The 19,279-nt window shown below is 34.3% G+C and overlaps 2 protein-coding genes and 1 long non-coding RNA gene across 3 annotated transcripts; 1 reads left to right on the forward strand and 2 right to left on the reverse strand.

The window, feature by feature from the left end:
• The first annotated feature begins 301 nt into the window (after nt 1–301).
• Nucleotides 302–3,435, forward strand: LOC120265901. The gene is made up of 2 exons (XR_005537792.1): nt 302–752; nt 3,231–3,435. It is a non-coding gene; the product is annotated as an uncharacterized LOC120265901 (long non-coding RNA).
• A 3,775-nt stretch (nt 3,436–7,210) lies between these two features.
• LOC120265900 (60S ribosomal protein L22-2-like) lies at nt 7,211–8,872 on the reverse strand. The gene is made up of 2 exons (XM_039273854.1): nt 8,564–8,872; nt 7,211–7,530 (listed from the first exon to the last, which is right to left on the reverse strand). The coding sequence occupies exons 1-2, from the start codon at nt 8,806–8,808 to the stop codon at nt 7,386–7,388; spliced, it is 390 nt and encodes a 129-aa protein (XP_039129788.1). The 5' UTR covers nt 8,809–8,872; the 3' UTR covers nt 7,211–7,385.
• Nucleotides 8,873–11,519: 2,647 nt separating this feature from the next.
• Nucleotides 11,520–16,382, reverse strand: LOC120265418 (UDP-glucuronic acid decarboxylase 2-like). Its single transcript, XM_039273318.1, is given in 6 exon segments — nt 11,520–12,160; nt 12,162–12,290; nt 13,420–13,503; nt 14,073–14,152; nt 15,129–15,276; nt 15,690–16,382. Coding segments are annotated over 6 exon segments (1,320 nt in total). The 5' UTR covers nt 16,299–16,382; the 3' UTR covers nt 11,520–11,890.
• Nucleotides 16,383–19,279: the final 2,897 nt, after the last annotated feature.

Below are 19,279 nucleotides of genomic sequence, written 5' to 3' on the forward strand. Positions count from 1 at the left end.
GATATAGTCCGATGTAGTTGCAAGTTGTAGTCGATGGTGCCTTTGAGGTAGCGAAGAATACGCTTGAGAAGATTGGCTTGAGGGTTGCGTGGATCATGCATGTGAAGACATGCTTGTTGCACGGCGCAAGCGATGTCCGGACGTGTAAACATCAGTACTGAAGGGCACCGACGATGCTTTTGTAATCAGTGGGATTTATTACAGGGATGCCAATGGAAGAGAGCTTGGTGCAGGTGTCGACAGGCGTGCTGCAAGGTTTGCATTTCGTCATATCAGCACGGGCAAGGATGTCCTCTATGTATTAGTGTTGTGATAAGAATAACCCGGCTGCTATGCGCTAGACGAAGACACTGAGAAAGAAGTGCAGGGCACCGAGGTCGTTGAGTGAGAACTCATGATGCAGTGAGTCGATGACGCGACTGTGATGTTTGCAACCTTGGCCTTGTTAACCAGGTTGACCAGAGACATTTCTTTTTCTCTTTGACTGTTTGACTGAATTATGTTATTCCTGACACTGTTTCACCTCAACCTTGCTTCTCACCTAGCTGGCTTCTCCGCCCGTGATGCTTCGGTCTTGTCGTTTGGTGGGAGAGGCATCCTCCTCCTCCTCCTCCTTTTCCTCCTCCTCCTTCCTCTTCTTCTTCTTCTTCTTCTTCTAAATAGCAACCTTCCTTTGAGTTTCGGACTGAAAAGGCCAGCCGTGAGGAGGATCTCGAAGTCGCAACGCTTTGGGTTCGACAGCGGCGAGGGAGGTTAGAGATTCACCGTTTCTTTCTTCATCAAGCTTCAAGTTGGCATCTAGGGTGTTTGTGGATGAAACTTCTTGTTAGATCTTTCTTCTAAGCTTGGTTTCATGCATCCTTGAAACTTATCTGGTGTTGTTTGTGTCCATCTTGGTTGATCTATTCTGTCAGCATGCTTAAACTTTAGAGAGTATCACATTTGATGATCTTGCTTTGTGGGTATATGTATATATCTTGTATGTGTAAATGGAAGTGCATGGGACCTTAATCTGTTTGATGATTTTATTTTGTTAAACCATGACTGTTATATTACTTTGTTAGCCTTGAACTTCTTAATTATGAGTAGATGGTTATAGGCCTGAGGTTGTGTTAAGCTTGCAACTTAGTCAAATTTTCGGGTTACCGTTCATGTGTCATCTAAAACCTTGAGTTAGCAATGAGAACCTTGTGAGTGGGAGTAAACCTTGGTTGTTGATTTTAGATCCTTGCTTAATTATTCAGATGAAAGCTTTCATGCTTGTAAACTTGGGAACTTTGAGTATGCAGCCATTATTGTTTCAATTGGTAATATTATTCACACTTTGGTCTAAGCATGACCTCTTGTAATCTTGACATGATAGTTTATTATTTTTGTTAAGTATTTAATTCGTGGTTATAGTAACCTGATGCCTTAGTTTGTTGAAATCCTCTTTGTCTAAACTTGAGTTGATTGAATTTGTGTTAGTTTAATCATTTATAAGGATGCCCTTAATTTAGCTTTAATGGTGTTTAAGGCTGGACAGCATGTGAGTTTGGTTATGCATGGGATCTTGACTTTTAATATTTAATCCTCTAAAACCTTCTAGACTCTAAGTGCTTTAAGATAGATCATTGTTGGTATTAGCTTGACATCTAGATTTAGTCTTTACAAGCACCCTTGTCAGCATGTTTTCTGAAATTTCTATTTGCTTAAATATCTACAACTATAGGTCTTGTGAGCTTGTGTGGCTTCCAGAAGCATAGTTATCATGCTTTATGATTATCTCACTCATGTGTATTTATCAGTGTTTTCAGACCCGGACCGGACCGGGTTTGATCCGGACCCGGCCTTAAAACCAGTCCGGTTTAATATATAAACCGGATTTTGATAAAACTGAGGTTGAACCGGCAACCCGGCCGGGTCATCAACCCGGGTTTGCACCAATTTTTTTTTAATTCTTATTTTATTTTTATAATATATTAATGTTTGGGGTTATAATGTAAAATTATAAAACTAAAGAAGGGAGAGACCAAGGGAATATTTTTATTTTAATTTTTTTATGAATTTTTTAGTTGTGTATTTCCTTGTGAATATTTTTATGCTTCTCAATTAATTTTATATTAGTTTATTCTTATGTTATTGGGTGTATTTTACATTTTTAATGTGGTGTACTTCAATATTTATTTATATAAAATACTCGCTTAAATTTTTAAAAATCATGTTTTTATTTATTTATTTATTTATTTTTTATTCTTCAATATTTAATTTTTTTAATTATATATAACTAAAAATTATATTATTTTTAATAAAAATTATTGACCACTGGTTCAACTCCGGTTCAACCCGGTTGAACCCCTCGACCCTAACCCCTACCCTTCTCTGGGTCGATGGCCGGTCCGGGTCTGAAAACCTTGGTATTTATATGGGTAGACATATATTTTCAGTTATATTTTTTTGATAGTTGGAATTCTAATTGCCATCCTTGAACCTTGCATATCGGGTTATTATTTTTATACATAGGCATTTGATTGTGCTTGACTTACCATGCAATGATTGTAAATTCTTCCTCCGGGGCATTAGTTGTAGTTAGGCCCGGCCCAAGACTAAATTCTAAGTTTAGCTTTTGTTAGTTAGTTTTTGTAGCGAGCCATAGTTCGCGGGACTTGGTGAACCCGACTCTGTAGCTCGGAGCCAGGTAGGCTCTCGCACCCGCAAATCCCGTATTTCTGACAATTATCATGTATTTAAGTTATTTAATTATTTTTTTTGTGATTTTATTTAATTATTTATTTACTTACTTGTCATTTATTTATTTATTTATTTATTTTATTTATTAAGTATTTTCTCTGTCTGTATTTTATATTTCTATGGGTTTTAGTACATCTCCATTCCTGGCTCGCCCAGCTAGGAGGAGTAAGTCTAAGCCATGTGCATATGTTTTCTATAGTAGCGCTACCCCCCGACTGCGGTCGAAGATCAGGCTTCGGCTGTTGAAAATCTGTTCTGTTCTGTCCCGACTTCACAGTCGATGATCCAGCCTCGTGCTGTCGATTTCTGTTATTAGCCAGGGAGATGTACATGACTGTTTTGCGTGTTTTTCTTATTTTGGATTATTTCTGTATTTTGCGTTTTTTCTGCATTCTGTACGAATTATAATCTATTATTCTGCGATATCTGCTTTATCTGTTGTTTCTGCGATCCTACTGGGCCCTCGTGGCTCATACACTCTGTGAATTCTGTTCTCGCAGGAGAAGATCAGGTCTAGGATCGGGGGTGTCTGAGAGTCGTATTTTCTGCTTTTATCAGTATCTCTGTATTACCCCCTTTTGTGAGTGTAAGGCTTGTATTCTGACTGTATTTGTGTTTTGCAAACTGTTGGGTGGTATTTGTATTCTGTAGGGCTGGTAAAGCCCGTACTTGTTATATTTCAGTTCCCAGTATCCTATTCGTGCTTCTGTATTACTGTTCATATATGCTTGTTTGGGTTGACTCTGACCAGGTCAAATTTGAGGCATTGCACCCAGTAGTGGGATGCGGCCGATCTGTCAGCGGGCTCGGCTGTGGGGCTGGGGCGTGACAGCGACGAAGCAAATTCGACGAGGAGGCGATGAGGATGATGTCGTCGACGTACAACAGGAGATAGATGGACAACGAGGGGTCCAGCGTTTGAAGCTGAAATCCTAGGGATGCAAAGTAAGTCGTAAAACAACTTAACCAAGCCCCAGGAACCTGTTTGAGACCATACAACGACCGGTTGAGGCGGTAGACATGCATGCTGCACTCGGGGTCGACAAAGCTGAAGGATTGTTGATAGTAGACCGTTTCCGCGAGCGTGTGCCGTGATCACAGGCACATGCACGGACCGTGCATGGTCTTGTTCGGCTAACAGGAATATCTTCTCACCACTCACATTCACACACAGAAGGCCCAGTCTTTTTGAGACATCCATAAATTGAAAATCTATAGAAATCCTTCGGCACTCTCATTCTCTCGTCCTGATTGGGTTTTATATCCAATCCCACATGTTTTTTTTTATTTATTTCAAAATACATCCATAAATAGCAATTTGTGTGTATATATATATTTGATAAAGTGAATAAATCTTACTTAATTAGAACTTAAAAATTAATACACAAGATAAAGAAAAAAATCTTAATGAATAAATGGATAAATCTCACAAAAGAAAACACTACTCAAGCACACCCAACAAAGTTGCACAACTTCTTTATACAACTCCTCCAAACTGGAAGCATGATTAAAACCTACATTGGAAGTATATACAGGAATATCTTCTCAATCAATCTTTATAAATATACACAATATATATATATATTTGTGTATGTGTGTATATGTATATCTATAGCACACCAGTTCTTATGAGTATTGGAACTTCAAAAGCTTGAGGTGTGTGCCCTTTGACTTGTTCCAGAGTCAAAAGGTTGAACTGGGAAAAAAAAAATCACCACTCATCTGCAATTGTCTCATATAATCAAATGCAAACTAAAAAGGGGAAAAAATTATGTACTTCAACATTTATATTTCAAATATATATGCACAACATATTTGATATTTTCATTCAAGGCCAAGTCAGTTAATATAATTAAGGTTAACAATTATGTAATTTTTAAAAAAAAATTAAGGGAAAATTCTACTGATAAGTTAGACTTCCCTGCCAGGATTATTTCCACCTGCAACTCTAATTTTAACTATACCATGTGATTTTATTTAAATTATTATTTTTTTTCTTAAGGATTAGGATCAAACAATTTTATATAATGAATGACCTCTTATTTTATTAGTACCGAGTTTTTTACATAGAATATTTTGTTTCAGAAAAAAAAATTTGAAATTAAACCCTAAAATTCACACAAGATAAGAGCATATGTACTTGTGTTGAGTTTGCTCCATGTATGTACTCATCCTTATGGAGAACGTTTGTCTGCCATGTGCACATTTCTAATTTTTCTCTAATAAATGAAGAGCCATTGTAACTTATTTGTAAAAAAAAAAAACCCCGGTTTATATGAAAATACGAACAAGCCATTTTGTCATCAGTCTCTAATAATATTCTTTTGTCCCTTGACTTACTAAAAGATACACAGATTCAGCCAACTGCTGTAAAGGCAACATAGTAACTTCAAAATTTATAAAAAAATATATATAATGAATAAATCCAAATATATCAATAGGCCCCAAAATTAGATAAATGATAATAATAATAATAATAATAATAATAATAAGGTGATTATGACAACACTTGTTACTTCCGAAGTGGTAGGTGTGTTGATTTTTCGCTCAACTCACTAGTAATAAAAATACACATACAAGAATGTAACACACAATATGATCACTCAGTTCAGCACATCCTTTGCTACATCTGGGGAAGCAAAGCTCGGAGAAACAATCCACTAAAAAAAGAATATGAATGAAAAATACAACACACTCTCAAATTTGTTTATTCTTTATGTTTCAGCTGCAATTGAGATCAATTAATTATACATAACTTGGTAGTACTTCAACATTTATGTTTCAAATATATTTTTTTTATATCATGCAAGGGCAAGGCAGTGAATATAAGAACAACCACTGTCCCAAATTATTTTTACCTGACAACCATCTCTGAAGGTATTGATTCCCAAAGGAGTTCATCCCTCTTTGTGTGAGGTTCGCAACTTAAACCTCTCTGAGATTCCCAAAAGATCCCAATTTAAGGGTCCATTTGATACACAAAAAAAATAAGGGGCAGGATAGCACAAACTCTCTTGTCTCTTGTTTGATTTGCAAATATATGTTTATAGTACAGCACAACAACGTGTTTGAATACATCACAAGTTGGAAAAAAAATTGTCCCACCAAAACCACGGTACAAGTTTTAAGTTATGGGACAACACAACAAAAATCAATTTTACCCCACTTTAAATCCAAAAATTACAATAATTAACTAAAAACGCATCCCATACAAAAATTTACAGTTGTCATTCAACGCTCTACCCGATCTAATCCACGGCCGTGAACCTCTTTCCCCGGCCTTCCCCTCCGGTACTTTCCTTTTCAAATCTCTCTCTACTCTTGTCTTTCCCCTTCATACTTTCTATTCTCTTTGAGAATTCTAGGGTTTCCAGGCATCTTTCAAGATCTACCGGTCTTTTTCTATGCCAATTTTTTAAATTTATTTATTAAATAAAAAATGATTATTATGTTAAGATTTTTCTTATCTCTAATTATAATAAACTTATTTAATCTTGTGAATTATAGTTAAAAATATCAAGATAATTAGTTTTTTTAATAAAATAAGAAATGTTAACAAAATTTATAATATATTTTTCATAAATAATTATTAGTTAATATATTTAAAATTTTAAAAATATATTTGTGCCAAGTAATTTAAAATTTTTTTTATTAATTTTTTTATTCCAAAATACTATAGGAATATATAAAGGGTATTATAGTAATTTTATATTTAATTGTGTTATATTAATTTGTGTTGTTCTTTGAATATCAAACATGGCACAAGACAAATACTTGTGCTATACTACAAGCACTTGTGATGTGCTGTACTCTTGTGTTGTACCTTTTGTGCAAATCAAACAGACTCTAAATCACCGACATTCCCAAAGGGTTCTCCAGGGAGCCTGGATACATAAGTAACCTAAGCAAGTGACCCAACTACTTAGTTGAGCCTTTGGTTTACTCAAACCCACTTTGTAAGATCTAACAGATATATTTAACTCTTTAGTAAACCATGAGCAATTCTAGAGATGATTGTTTGATATGGTGGGATGCATCCAGAGTCCAGACTGAACCTTGCTTTTATGAAAAAAGAACAGTAATCCATTTGGTTCTTCAAACAATTTAGAGCAAACCTTTTGGTTGCAGCTCTTTTTCAGGCTGATTACCTTTGGAATAATAAGCACAAATGAGGCATACTAACCTGTTCAGAAATTTGAAAAGCTTTCTCAAGGGACCTCACTTGCATGAATTGCATCATATGATGATGCACTCCTTTTAATTTCACCTTATGATCATTGATCTGAAACCGCGTTTTGAGTTGATTGAGCCTAAACTTAGCGAGCCATTATACTCCAAGAACAGAAAACACAGTATGATCATTGGCATGCACGATTTCAAGTGGTCATCAGATGCATGTTTATTAAACTTGCCTTGTGATCTCGGACATTAGAGCTGAGCCTGATAACCAATAGGGCAACTCACAAGCACAAACAAGAAATGCAAATGTTGTCCAATTTTAAAATTCACTCATAGATGAAGTTTTAAAAAAACAAGATCAAAAATAAATTTAGAAAAGTACAGTAACAAAGAGGAGAAGCAAATTATCTTAAAATAAGTCTTCTAAACCATGAATATATCAACTCAGTGAACTAAATGCTCAGAAAGGAAATTAATTACTCTTCTTCCTCTCCTTCATTCTCTGCAATATTGAAATACCGCAGCTCATAAACATTCCGGTCTTTGTTGGAGGATATGACTCGCAGCCAATCACGAACGTTATGCTTCTTTAAGTACTTCTTGGTCAAGTACTTCAAGTACCTATAAATGTAAAAGAAAAACTTTGCATCATTAACATAAATGAAGGAGAAATTGGAATGGTAATTTGTTAAGGCTTAAGTAAATCCAAATTCAACTACACAATAAGGAATCATGTTACTCTTCTTGCAAACATTTTTTAATCAATGAATGGTACAAGAGAAATAAAGTCACGTGATTCATAATATCAGTATATGGTCAAGTTAAAGTAAGATGAACAAGATTACTCTTAAAACCCTTGCACACAACAGAATACACATAAAAGAGAAATTACTATTACTATGAATATGTCAATTAAGAAAATTCAAAAAAATAAATTCTCAGAATAGTGTTCAAGTAAAATACCCATTGTTGATGTTCATATGATAAGTTGATAACCACCATCAAGATATAATTTTGAACTAGTTAATATAATGCAAACACAAAAACTATGCTTTAACCCAAGGCATGAAAATTTCAATATTTTTGTATATCATCATCTATAAAAACATAAGATATATCTCAGAAGCCTAACAAATTCATGGTACAAGATAAGCAAATATAAACAATATACATCCAGGAGACTATAACATTCGATACCAAACAGTAATTATCAAGAATTGCATGAATATAACCATATATTGTTGTTGTCTGGCATGGTAACCAGGAAACAAATAGATTAAAATGGTAAAAAAAAAACTGAGAATTAAAGTTCTTGAATTGAGGACTGTTTTCAGGGCAACATTAATTATTAAGAAATATCATTAAATCATTTACAACAAAGATATAGAATGCAATATCAATACTGCAATTCGACTAGAATAAACTAAATTAAAATTAAATCATGAATGAAAAAAATGGGTTAATTGCATATAATTCAAAGAAATCAATGAAATTCTACATGACACTGCTAAGCATGCCGCATTTAAAGTTAAATTTTTCTCTAAATGGGAACTTCTTCTTCTTCTTCTTCTTCTTCTTCCTCCTTTCACCATATAGAACCTAGATCAAATGCGATCCGCAATGATCAAAGCGAAGAGTAGTGAGAATCAATTACCTCTTGGAAAAAGGGCCTTCGGAGGTGACGGTGATCTTGGTCTTCTCACGGGACACAGTGATGGCATCACCAAAAGCACCAGGCTTCCCACCGCCGACCTTGATGCGCTCTTGGAGGAACTTCTCCAAGGACGCGATGTCCATGATCTTGTCCTCCACGGGCTTGGCGCAATCGATGACGAACACCGCCGCCCCCTTCTTCTTGCCACCCTTGGCCGGCGCCGCTCCACCTGTGACTCGCCCCATCTCCTCCTTCTCCCTCTTCCGAATGGCAATGGCGGCGAGAAGGGCTTAGGGTTTCAGCGTGCCGCGAGCTGCCGAGCTATTTTATATACCACCCTGAAAACGGGTTAACGGGTTAACGGGTTTGCGGGTATTTCTGAGGCATTTTATACATACACCCCTTTAAAATCTTCAAATTATAGTTTTACTTGTATAATTATATGACTTTACGTCAGCATGAAAAGTAAGAGATAGAGAGATATATAGACACAACTTAGTATATAAATAGTAATTATAACAGTAACCGAATCATGTCCTACAAATGAGTAGTTGGCTTTTTTTTCAGGTTTTATAATTTTCTTAAAGGTGTTAGTAGAAATAAAATTGAATGGCTATTATTATTATTTAAGTTTCTGACACATTATTCATTGTATAAATTATTTATAAGCACAATAACACTAGTTATGCACACAATATCATTGGATGAGAATTTCTCTGGCACTGTAGACACAATGATGAAAACTATTAGATTAATCTAATGGTTGATGACAAGCGTATATAGATATTGAATCTACGAACATTAGTAGATGAATGATTTGTAGATGATGCGGCCTTTAGTATATATATATATATATATGACTCCGCATCCCCTTTTCTATATATTTTTATGAACTTTGAAAAATTCATATTTTTTATATAAAAATTTAAAATAAATTTCATTTATATAATTTTTTGACTAAAAAATCTAGTTATATTCAAATATTTTATGTACAAAGATTGACTTAATTGACGGAGACTTTGGCCATTTAAGTAAATGATTTCATGTTCAAATTTTTATGGGATTGAGTTAGAGTCAGTTACTCTTAAAAAAAAAGATAGGTCAAAATTTTTTTATGAAGTATGTTATATTTATAAATATATTAATTTTTAATTTAATTGGAACATTATAAAAAGATGAGAATCAATATTAATGTTGTATAATATATGTATAGGTTTGAGTATTATTCCTGCTAAAAAAACCATAATAAGATTTATTAATATGTTATTCATGTTATTGTTGGATCGCATATTAAAAATTTATAAATAATGGGGCTTTTTTGAAAACACTCGTGAGCTATCTGACCTCCTCCCTTTGATTACTATGTGAAAAAAAACTAGAAACAAAAATATGATTTGAAATAATTTTATAATCAAAGTTAATAAAAAGTAGCCCATGGTAGTCTCTGTACTTATTTTATTTTGTCTTTTTAGTCCTCATACTTCAATTTAAGCTCTTTCAATCCCTCTACTTTTTGAATGAGTGCAATCAAGTCCTTAAAACTATTCTAATCATAAAAATAATTAATATACTACACAATTTATCCATAATAATCATTGTAATATACACAATCCAGGGAAATAATATAACTTCTTTATTTTTTTATATGATTTATAGAATATATAAATAATAAAAATTAGTAATTGGTATGTTCAAAGTGTATATGGGGGATTTGATTGTACTCATTCAAAGAGTAGAGGGATTAAAAGAACTTAAATTAAAATAAGAGGACTAAAAAAACAAAGTAAAAAGAGTATAAAGACTAATATGAGTATTCTACCTTAATAAAATAATTTTAAAATATAGAATTAACATCGCACTTGTTATTAATTGACGGTGAAATTAAAAAAAGTGAAAAATGGTATTTATTAGTATTTTATGGAGATATACAATGATACATAAAAAGTGGTCTCACTTTTTCATATTAGTACAATGTTAGTAACGTACCATTTCATTAAATACTAAGTCAGGGAACTATGATAAAATTTAAAATAATTATGTATTGTTATATGTGAAAAAAAAATAAAAAAACAAATCATGCCTAAATAGGTATTTAAAAAATATTTTTAGATTTTAAACAAATAAAAACACAAACCAGTTTAAAAGAATGCAGAAGAGTAATCTCCATTTTAAAAACAAATAATGTTTATTTAAAAAATATATAATAGAATTTTAAAATATTTAGTATTTAAAAAAACTATAAAATATGCAAAAGTTTTAGAGAAAAACTTTATTTAGTGTTTTTTTTTTCTCAATTGGGAATTTGACAAAATGGCTCTACGTCCATTCAAAACGGTTCTGAAATCATTATCGTAAATATAAATATAAATCAGGGTTAAATTAAAAATAAAACTTAAAAACGTAGCACTAATTGTGTTTTTTTTTTAAATAAGATGTGGATAACCAACATGCAAATCTATGTCTATATCCTTTTTTAAATAAAATGTGAATAACTCAGCATGCACATCCATGCCTATACTTCTACATGAACTGAGGTTCAAAATATGTCTTCTCAACAATAACACAAATATTTTACACAACTCCAGTGCTAATAAATCAAGAATAACATAAATATTTTACACAAACTCCAGTGTTAATAAATCAAAAAATAGTTGACAGAGTAGCACTAATTTTTAGTTCAAGAGTATATATAATTAAGCATTATTTTGGGCATATATATATATATATATATATATATATATATATTGCAACGACTACCCCAGCTCAATCCACTCCATGATGTTATTTTAATTTAGATCAAATTCCAAATTCATAGGAAATGGAAGCAAGCCATGTGATCCAAATTGGAAATGGGCCAAGGATTTGATGTTTTCAAGACCCCAAAATAAAGACTTACAACTCACCACTCTATGATTGCTCACGAGAACACACAAAAAAAAATTAAAAGATTTCAATATTTTGTTTACAAAAGCCATTTATTAAATATATCATCTTTGCCTGTAATTTGGTAATTCACCAAAATACCCTTGCAAATGCAAGGTAGCTAGTAAAAAGGTCACAGACAGACAGAGCACACTAAAGAGCACTGTTTTGCTTTCCATTCTATTCATCCTATTCAGACCATAAAGAACAACATTCAAAGAAAATAAAAAAAAAAAAAGGGAAAAAAAAGAAGGTAAAGAGATCTCTTAGTAATGATAATAATAATAATAAACCAAGCCACCTCTGCTAAACTTAACTCACTCTCATCTGCAGCTGGTGAGAGAACTAAAATATGAATGAATTATGAGAGAAACCGAAGATTCAGACCGAGATCGAACTCATCATCTATGAGGTGCTGGTGGAGCTGCCGGAGGTGCTGGTGGTGGATTGGTCACCGAAGATGCGCTTACGGAAGTCAGTGACCATGAGAGGGAGTCCTTTGCGGAGCGGGATCTTTGGCTCCCATCCGAGCAATTCCTTAGCCTTGGAAATGTCCGGTTTGCGCTTGTGAGGATCATCTTGGGTGTTCTCTTGGAACATGATCTTCGCATTGGGGTCTATTGTCTCTTGAACAACCTTAGCCAGCTCAAGCATGGTGAATTCTCCAGGATTTCCCCAAGTTGAAGGGACCGATATGATCTCCTTCCATTAGACGCATAAGTCCTTCTACAAGGTCGGACACGTACTGAAAGCTTCTTGTCTGCTTGCCATCTCCATATACAGTCAATGGCTCCTTTCTCAGTGCCTGCATTGTGTTTATCAACTTAGAAACTAACAATAAATTTGCTTTTTTTTTAAAATGAACATCTACTAGTAGTTTATCGATTGATATGAGATTCTAGCAAAAATTACATCAATTGAATGCTTATGAAATGTCAACAAGCATGGCAAAGATGCCGGCGTAGTAGTAGCTCTAAGTGTATGGAAGAACAAATGAGCTAAAACAAATTATGACATCCAGGTATTGCAAAGATAGGTTATGTTCATCTCCATCTTCAAAGATAACACACAAATTTGAGAGGGGGGACATTGAAGAACAGTAGTACCGGAACATCTCAGTGAAAAATATTAAGAGATCATGGTGGGGGCATATTGCACATCCACAACCAAGGGCAACTGGCTACATTATTATTGTTCCCAAGTACAATCATATCATTACACACATAAACTGAGAGAGGTAAAAAGGATAGTATTGTTTTTCAAATAACTCCCAGAGGATTTTCGAATTGAGTTTATTATAGTAAATAACTCATGTCCTCTCTATTATAATTTTAAAAAAAATATCTTGGATAATCATAAAGGCATCAATTTGGTCATTTAAGAAAACAATAAAAGGAATATGCAAATGCCTAAAATGTAATTGTAAAAGCAGAAGACCTCCTTGACTATATATTTATTGCTAGAAAACCCTTAGTGCTAATATCCCATAACTGGTCTTCTGTAGCTCTTGTAATTCATTGAAACGGTCAACATAGAAGGACAACATACCCACATATTTAACATGCCAAACCTATCATAGATAAAACAAAAAACAGAGTAGCAACTTAGTATATACCAGCCATGATCAGTTTGATTTGGCAGCTACTAGATGCTTACTCAAATGGCGTGCTACTCAAATAATGTCAGATAGACATTGTCCAGACAAAAACCTTTGTCATGAGTCAAATGGTTATTTTCTTTCAAAAATCTATCTAGCATCTGGGAGTCTAAAGTATAATCTAAGGTAGGACCAGAGATGCTTCACAAGTAAATCTGATGTTAAGTTCCTTGCAATGCTTAATCATATAAGCTAAAGAATGGGAAACATGTATCAATGGAAAATGCACAAAATCCTTTAAATCCTGTGAAAGAAGAAGAGAAGAAGAGATGCCAACCTGGGCAACGAAGTTGCTGACAACACGGCCATCATCTATGCACATTCGAGGTCCATATGTGTTGAAGATCCGAGCAATCCTCACCTAAATACCAAAAAAATTAAAATTCATAAAACGCTCAAATAGTAAAATCATACATACACCCATTGTTAAAGTTTGTAACGGTAAACATTTCTTCGCAACCAATACAGAATGATACATGTGCAATGACATTTCCATCGCTATATACCTTTCTCATGAAATAAAAAAAAAAACCTATTTTTTGAAAAGTAATTATTTTTCAAAACTTAGTACCTATCAATTTTTAATTTTTTTAATCATTTATTAAATTACTTTCGCTATTTTGTACACCAGTCAAAAAAATATAATTTTTTACTTGCTACTGAATTAATAATTTAAAAAAAATTGCTTTTTAACTTCTTTCTCAAAGATAAAGAACAACTGTTAAAACAAAGTAACAAGTAACAAACACAATGTGCAAATAATTCTTAAACATTTATATAACAGTTTCTCACAACTGGACAATAAATTACAAATTAAAACTCTTCAAGTGGGGCATAAATCAAGTAAAAGTCACCCAACATTTGACAATATAACTTAAAAAAAAAGAACAAGTATTGATTGAGGGAGGAGGGTGGGTTGAGAAAAGTCACCTGAACTTTAGCACCGCGGTGGTAATCCATGGTCAAAGTCTCTGCTGTCCGCTTCCCCTCATCGTAGCAACTCCTCACACCTATGGGCCCCACCACAGACCAACAACAAAATTAAAAAAAAATAAATAAATAAAACCAAAGCAAAAGCCATCAGCTCAGATGTCTCTGCAGGACCACGTAAACTTTAAACAGCAAACATCACAATTGAAAAACAAAAGGGACCAATCACTAAGAGGCCACATTGCTTACATGCAGACAGACCCCAAACTGGAGTGGCACTGTAGTGCACCAGAATCCATGAAATCAACTTTTTATAAAAGTCTTGTACCCCACTAAAACCTCTCATTCTCTCAGAATAAGAATTAATATGTCTTTTCTCTAGAATTTTCAGCCAAACTTTTAGCAATAAAAACATTTTATAAAATTATATTAGCAATTACATAATTTTATAGGGGTATATAAGCAAGTTTCTCTATCTACTTTTGCAATCAATGCAATGTGTCTTAAAAAAAAAAATATTGAGACATTTTGTTGTCAATATTATTTCAATTCATTTATTACAATAATTATGTAAACATAAGAAAACAAACAGAAAACCTAACTCCTCTTACTTTCAACACTTGTGTCCCCTCCCATGATTCTCCTACTCAACACCCATAAATAAACTCAAACCCAAATTGACAAATTATATGTATTAAAAATATAAAAAAAAAACTAGAGTAACAACCACCCATGACCCACACAACCCACACCTAAAATCATTGAATTATGAATACAAGGACAAATATAAGCGTCTCAAGCACACCCACATGTTGAAATACCAAGTTTTCACAAAAAAAAACATAGCTTTCGTCTTAAATGCATTGAAGAACAAATCAAAATCAATTTTTTTACTCCAGAATCCAGATTAAGCTAGTCATACTTCTAACATTTAAAAAATATTACATAGATAAAACACCATACTTTAGCCAATCCACACAAGCATTTTCATAAATTTCAAACAGTAAAACAACTAGATAAACAAAATGATAAGATAAAGAGAGAAAAAGAGGTTACCAATGGGGTTGACGTTGCCCCAATAAGTCTCAACCTGGGGATGCTGGAGAGGATCACCATAGACTTCGCTGGTGCTTGTGAGAAGGAAACGGGCGCCCACGCGCTTAGCGAGTCCGAGCATGTTCAGAGTTCCTACCACGTTCGTCTTGTGCGCTATTTCCGTTAAGAAATCCCATTCTCGCTTTTTCTTTTTAATTCAATCTTTTTTGTTGTCTTAAATAAAAAAAAATGGTTTTTTTTTTAATGATGATAATAATAATAAAGCAACATCCGTTATCGATCCTAAAACAAAGTACCAACCACCGAAACGTATTCATCAAGATTCAAGACCAACGATTTCTTAAAATCGAAAAAAAGGAAACGTTGGAATTAAGTAAATATCTCAATAAATAACCCATTCGATTTGAAGAAAAATGATGGAAAAAACAAACCACATAAACAACAAAAAAAACCACAGAAAATCCAAAAAATAAAAATAAAAATCAAACGAAAATGAGAAAAAAAGAGGGAAAATTTGGGGAAAAAAGTAGAGAAAGACGATGATCTCATCTGGAAGGATATGATCGTCTTGACGGGATTGAACTTGTAATGAACTGGAGAAGCAGGGCAAGCGAGATGATAGATCTGATCGACCTCGAGAAGCAATGGCTCCACAACGTCATGGCGGATCAGCTCGAAGTTAGGGTTTCCGAAGTGATGCATGACGTTCTCCTTCCTCCCTGTGAAGAAGTTATCAACGACGATGACGTTATCACCTCTCGCCATCAACCGATCCACGAGATGGCTCCCAACAAACCCCGCACCACCGGTGACGACGATCCGAAGCCCCTTGCGCTTCAGCCCTAGCGGGATCTTCGCCCCGACGGAAAGCCGCCGTTCCGGGTACGATGCGACGGTTCGGGGGACGACGGCGAGGGTAGAGATGGCTGCAGCGGTGGAGAAGGAGGAGGAGGAGGAGGAGGGGGAGGAGGAGAAGAGAGTGAAGAAGAGGGTCGCGATGGCCATGCCGATGAGGACGAAGAGAAGGCGTTGCTCGCGGAGGAGGTAGCGTAAAAGGCCCGGCCATGGCTTGGAAGGCTTCGGCGAATAGGGGCCGGAGGTGGAGCTCTCCTGCTCCGGCTCCGTCTCCGGCTCGGCGGCGCCGCCGCGGAAAATTAGCTCGGAGGCCATGGAATCCGATCAGAGGGACCTAAAAGTAAATAAAAATCTTTCGAGGGGGTTTAGTGTGAGAAAAATGGAACGAGTGCCGAAGTGGTGACCGGGTTTGAAGGAAGACGAGGGATTAAATAAGAAGAAGAGATGGGAGTGGTATGATGTGCCGCTGGTGTAGGTTAAGTGTAGATTGATCAAGACTGTGATAGCCGTCCGATCACTTTTTGGGTGACTTTTTCCCGCGTGCCCGTTAACCCGATTAGAAATGTCGTGTTCGGGTTCGGATCTTGAGTTCCGGAGGATTTAACCCGAATCCGATAAGGCTAATTATTGGGGAGTTATTATTTTTATTTTTTATGGTAGGTGTTTAAGAGTACTAATAAATTTTTAATCCAATTATTTTGTTGGTTTAACTGCATTTAGAAAAAAAAAATATTTCAGTACGAATTTTGGAAATAAAGATTTTATTAATTGTCCAAAAAGTTTAATACTAATTAAGGAGTAATTAATTTGAAAAATAATACATGCAATTGAAGAAAAAAAATGGTGAATGGGTAGACCAGGGGTGAATCCCGGGGTAAATAGTACTATTATGGTACTATATATATACTATAAAATACAGTACTATTAATTCACTGTTCACAGGTCCCTTATAAGGATGATATAATTTTCCTCCTCTTCAAAGTTGCATGACAAAGAAGATTTAATGACTTATTAACTCGGTTTGGCTCGTGAAATATTTTTTGAGATCTGCCTGAGTTAATAAATTTTTAAAAAAATGCTTTAAGCTATGATAAGCCGTGCATGCATCATACATATCTGTCTCTGACACTCTTTTGTGAAAGCGGAATTTGTTGTCTTCGGAAATCTTGTCAATTGAATAAGTCAAATTTAGTCTAGAAATTTAATTGATATAAATGTATTATGAACATAAAAATTAGGCAAGAAAAACATTGAAAGCTATGAGACCTAGTGGCGGTGTATTGTGGGATGTTTATATCTTTTCTTTATTTTTAATTGATTGTTTATCACTTTTTTCATTGAAAATAAATAAATAGATGCACATGTTTTTAATAATCTTAATTCATTCGTTTGGAACGTGACCAGAGAATGGACGTCCAACACCAGCAAGTCTACGGTGGACTTGTCAACGCGGATATTTTTTTTCACATATAAAAATGGTATCCCAAACAAATGGAAGGTTGTGATTGGTTGATAATATAATAAAACAAATAATTCTAACAACTAAAATTATATAATAGTAAACATAATCACTGGGATTTGAGAGAGGCTTTAAATGGTGGAATAAAAATTAAGAAGGTTAAAGTTTTGACCTAAGTTGTGAAGGAGATGGGGTGGATTGAAATCGGACGGTGGAGGAGGAGGGGGGCCCACTAAAGGTTGGTGGGGTTTGTGGGGCATGGACGGCTGAGATCTTGTGTTTAGTACAAGACTAGGGTAGGGTGTTTTCAGAGACGCTACTCAAATGGGGACGGTCTGAAAGGGCATGACTTGGAATGTGTTGTATTTAAGCTGTATATTAGTTAGTTAGCAGCCATTGATGAATGTAGTGGTTCCTAAGTATGAGATAATTATTATTTATTATATGTTTCTAGAATTAAAATTTAAAAATGGAGGAAGTCTCATTTATATTTACACTTCAGTAATTTTGTTTTAAATAAAATAGAAAAAATGTTGTATTTCCTCATAAATTTATTTTTATCTTGTTACCAACTACTAACAACCTCTTAAGCTATTGATACTCGATCCCTAAAATACAGATACTTATTAAAGCTTACTCCACATATGTGCACATTCAAAACTTCTTTTAAATAGGAGTACTCATTGCCTATTTGGTAATATATATATATATATATAGTTACCCACCCACTCCCTCTTATTTTATTTTATGAAAGTGACATTTCCATCATACAAATTAATATGTAAAAGAATATTTAAACGAAAGTCCAAAAAAGAGACCATCTTCTTGAGCTTCAATCCATGAGGCAAAAGGTTGAACTTTTCCTTTTCTTTCCCTGTATGGCTTAGTAAATCTATTACACAATCAAGGATGTAATTAATGGTGTAAGAGTATGAACCTAGGTTCATAGACATTGCCAATCAAAGTCAACTAATCCTCATTCTCCCCATTAACAATAAGGGAGGTAACATGAAAGAGTTTCATTTTGTATTCAACCACTAGGCATAAACTATTAATATATATGTTCATTTCCCCACCATGCTCAGTCTTAAGTTTTTAAATTGCTAACCTAATACAACATTTGGCTTTTGAATCAAGCAAAGCACATGAAAAGATATTATATATATATGAACATTTGATGATTAGAAAAGACCAAGAAATCTGTTAGTTAAGGATACATGGCCATGAAGAATAAGTGACATTGATTAGAGTCAAATCCAAGGAATAAGAATTGTTTCTATAGTCCTTATGTGGCCATGAATTTCCTCAAAGATTATCAACTTTTATAATGAAAAAAGCACACACAAAGGTTGGAAAGAGATGATGTTATGCTGTAGTTGTAGTGTGCACACCCAGGGGAGGCAGTGACACAAAAGTCACTGTCCCTTCAAATGTCTAAATCAAGCTTGTTGGAGATCTTGCCATTTTAGCTAATCTTGCAACCATCACAGACCTTTTCCTTAGCTTCTTTACATTTTGTACAATTCCCATTCCATTTTCCATGTGATTGATTATGAGTTTTGTTTTTCATCTCCTTGTTATATCTATCTATCTATCTATATATATATATATATAATGATTGTGTCTTAGAACATGATTGCTTTGTTGGTCAGCAAATGTTGTCAGCTATAGTGCATTTGTGAAAAGACACATTTTATCTTTCATTCTCTAAACCTATCTTATGAAAATACCTAAAGATCTTTTCAATAATCAAAGGGGGAAAATAGTTATTGACTCCCCACCACAAAAAATAAAACACACTTCCTATCACTTTATTATTAACTAAGATATCTATTTA

The sequence above is a fragment of the Dioscorea cayenensis genome, chromosome 7, assembly GCF_009730915.1.
Source record: "Dioscorea cayenensis subsp. rotundata cultivar TDr96_F1 chromosome 7, TDr96_F1_v2_PseudoChromosome.rev07_lg8_w22 25.fasta, whole genome shotgun sequence".
Taxonomy (NCBI): domain Eukaryota; kingdom Viridiplantae; phylum Streptophyta; class Magnoliopsida; order Dioscoreales; family Dioscoreaceae; genus Dioscorea; species Dioscorea cayenensis.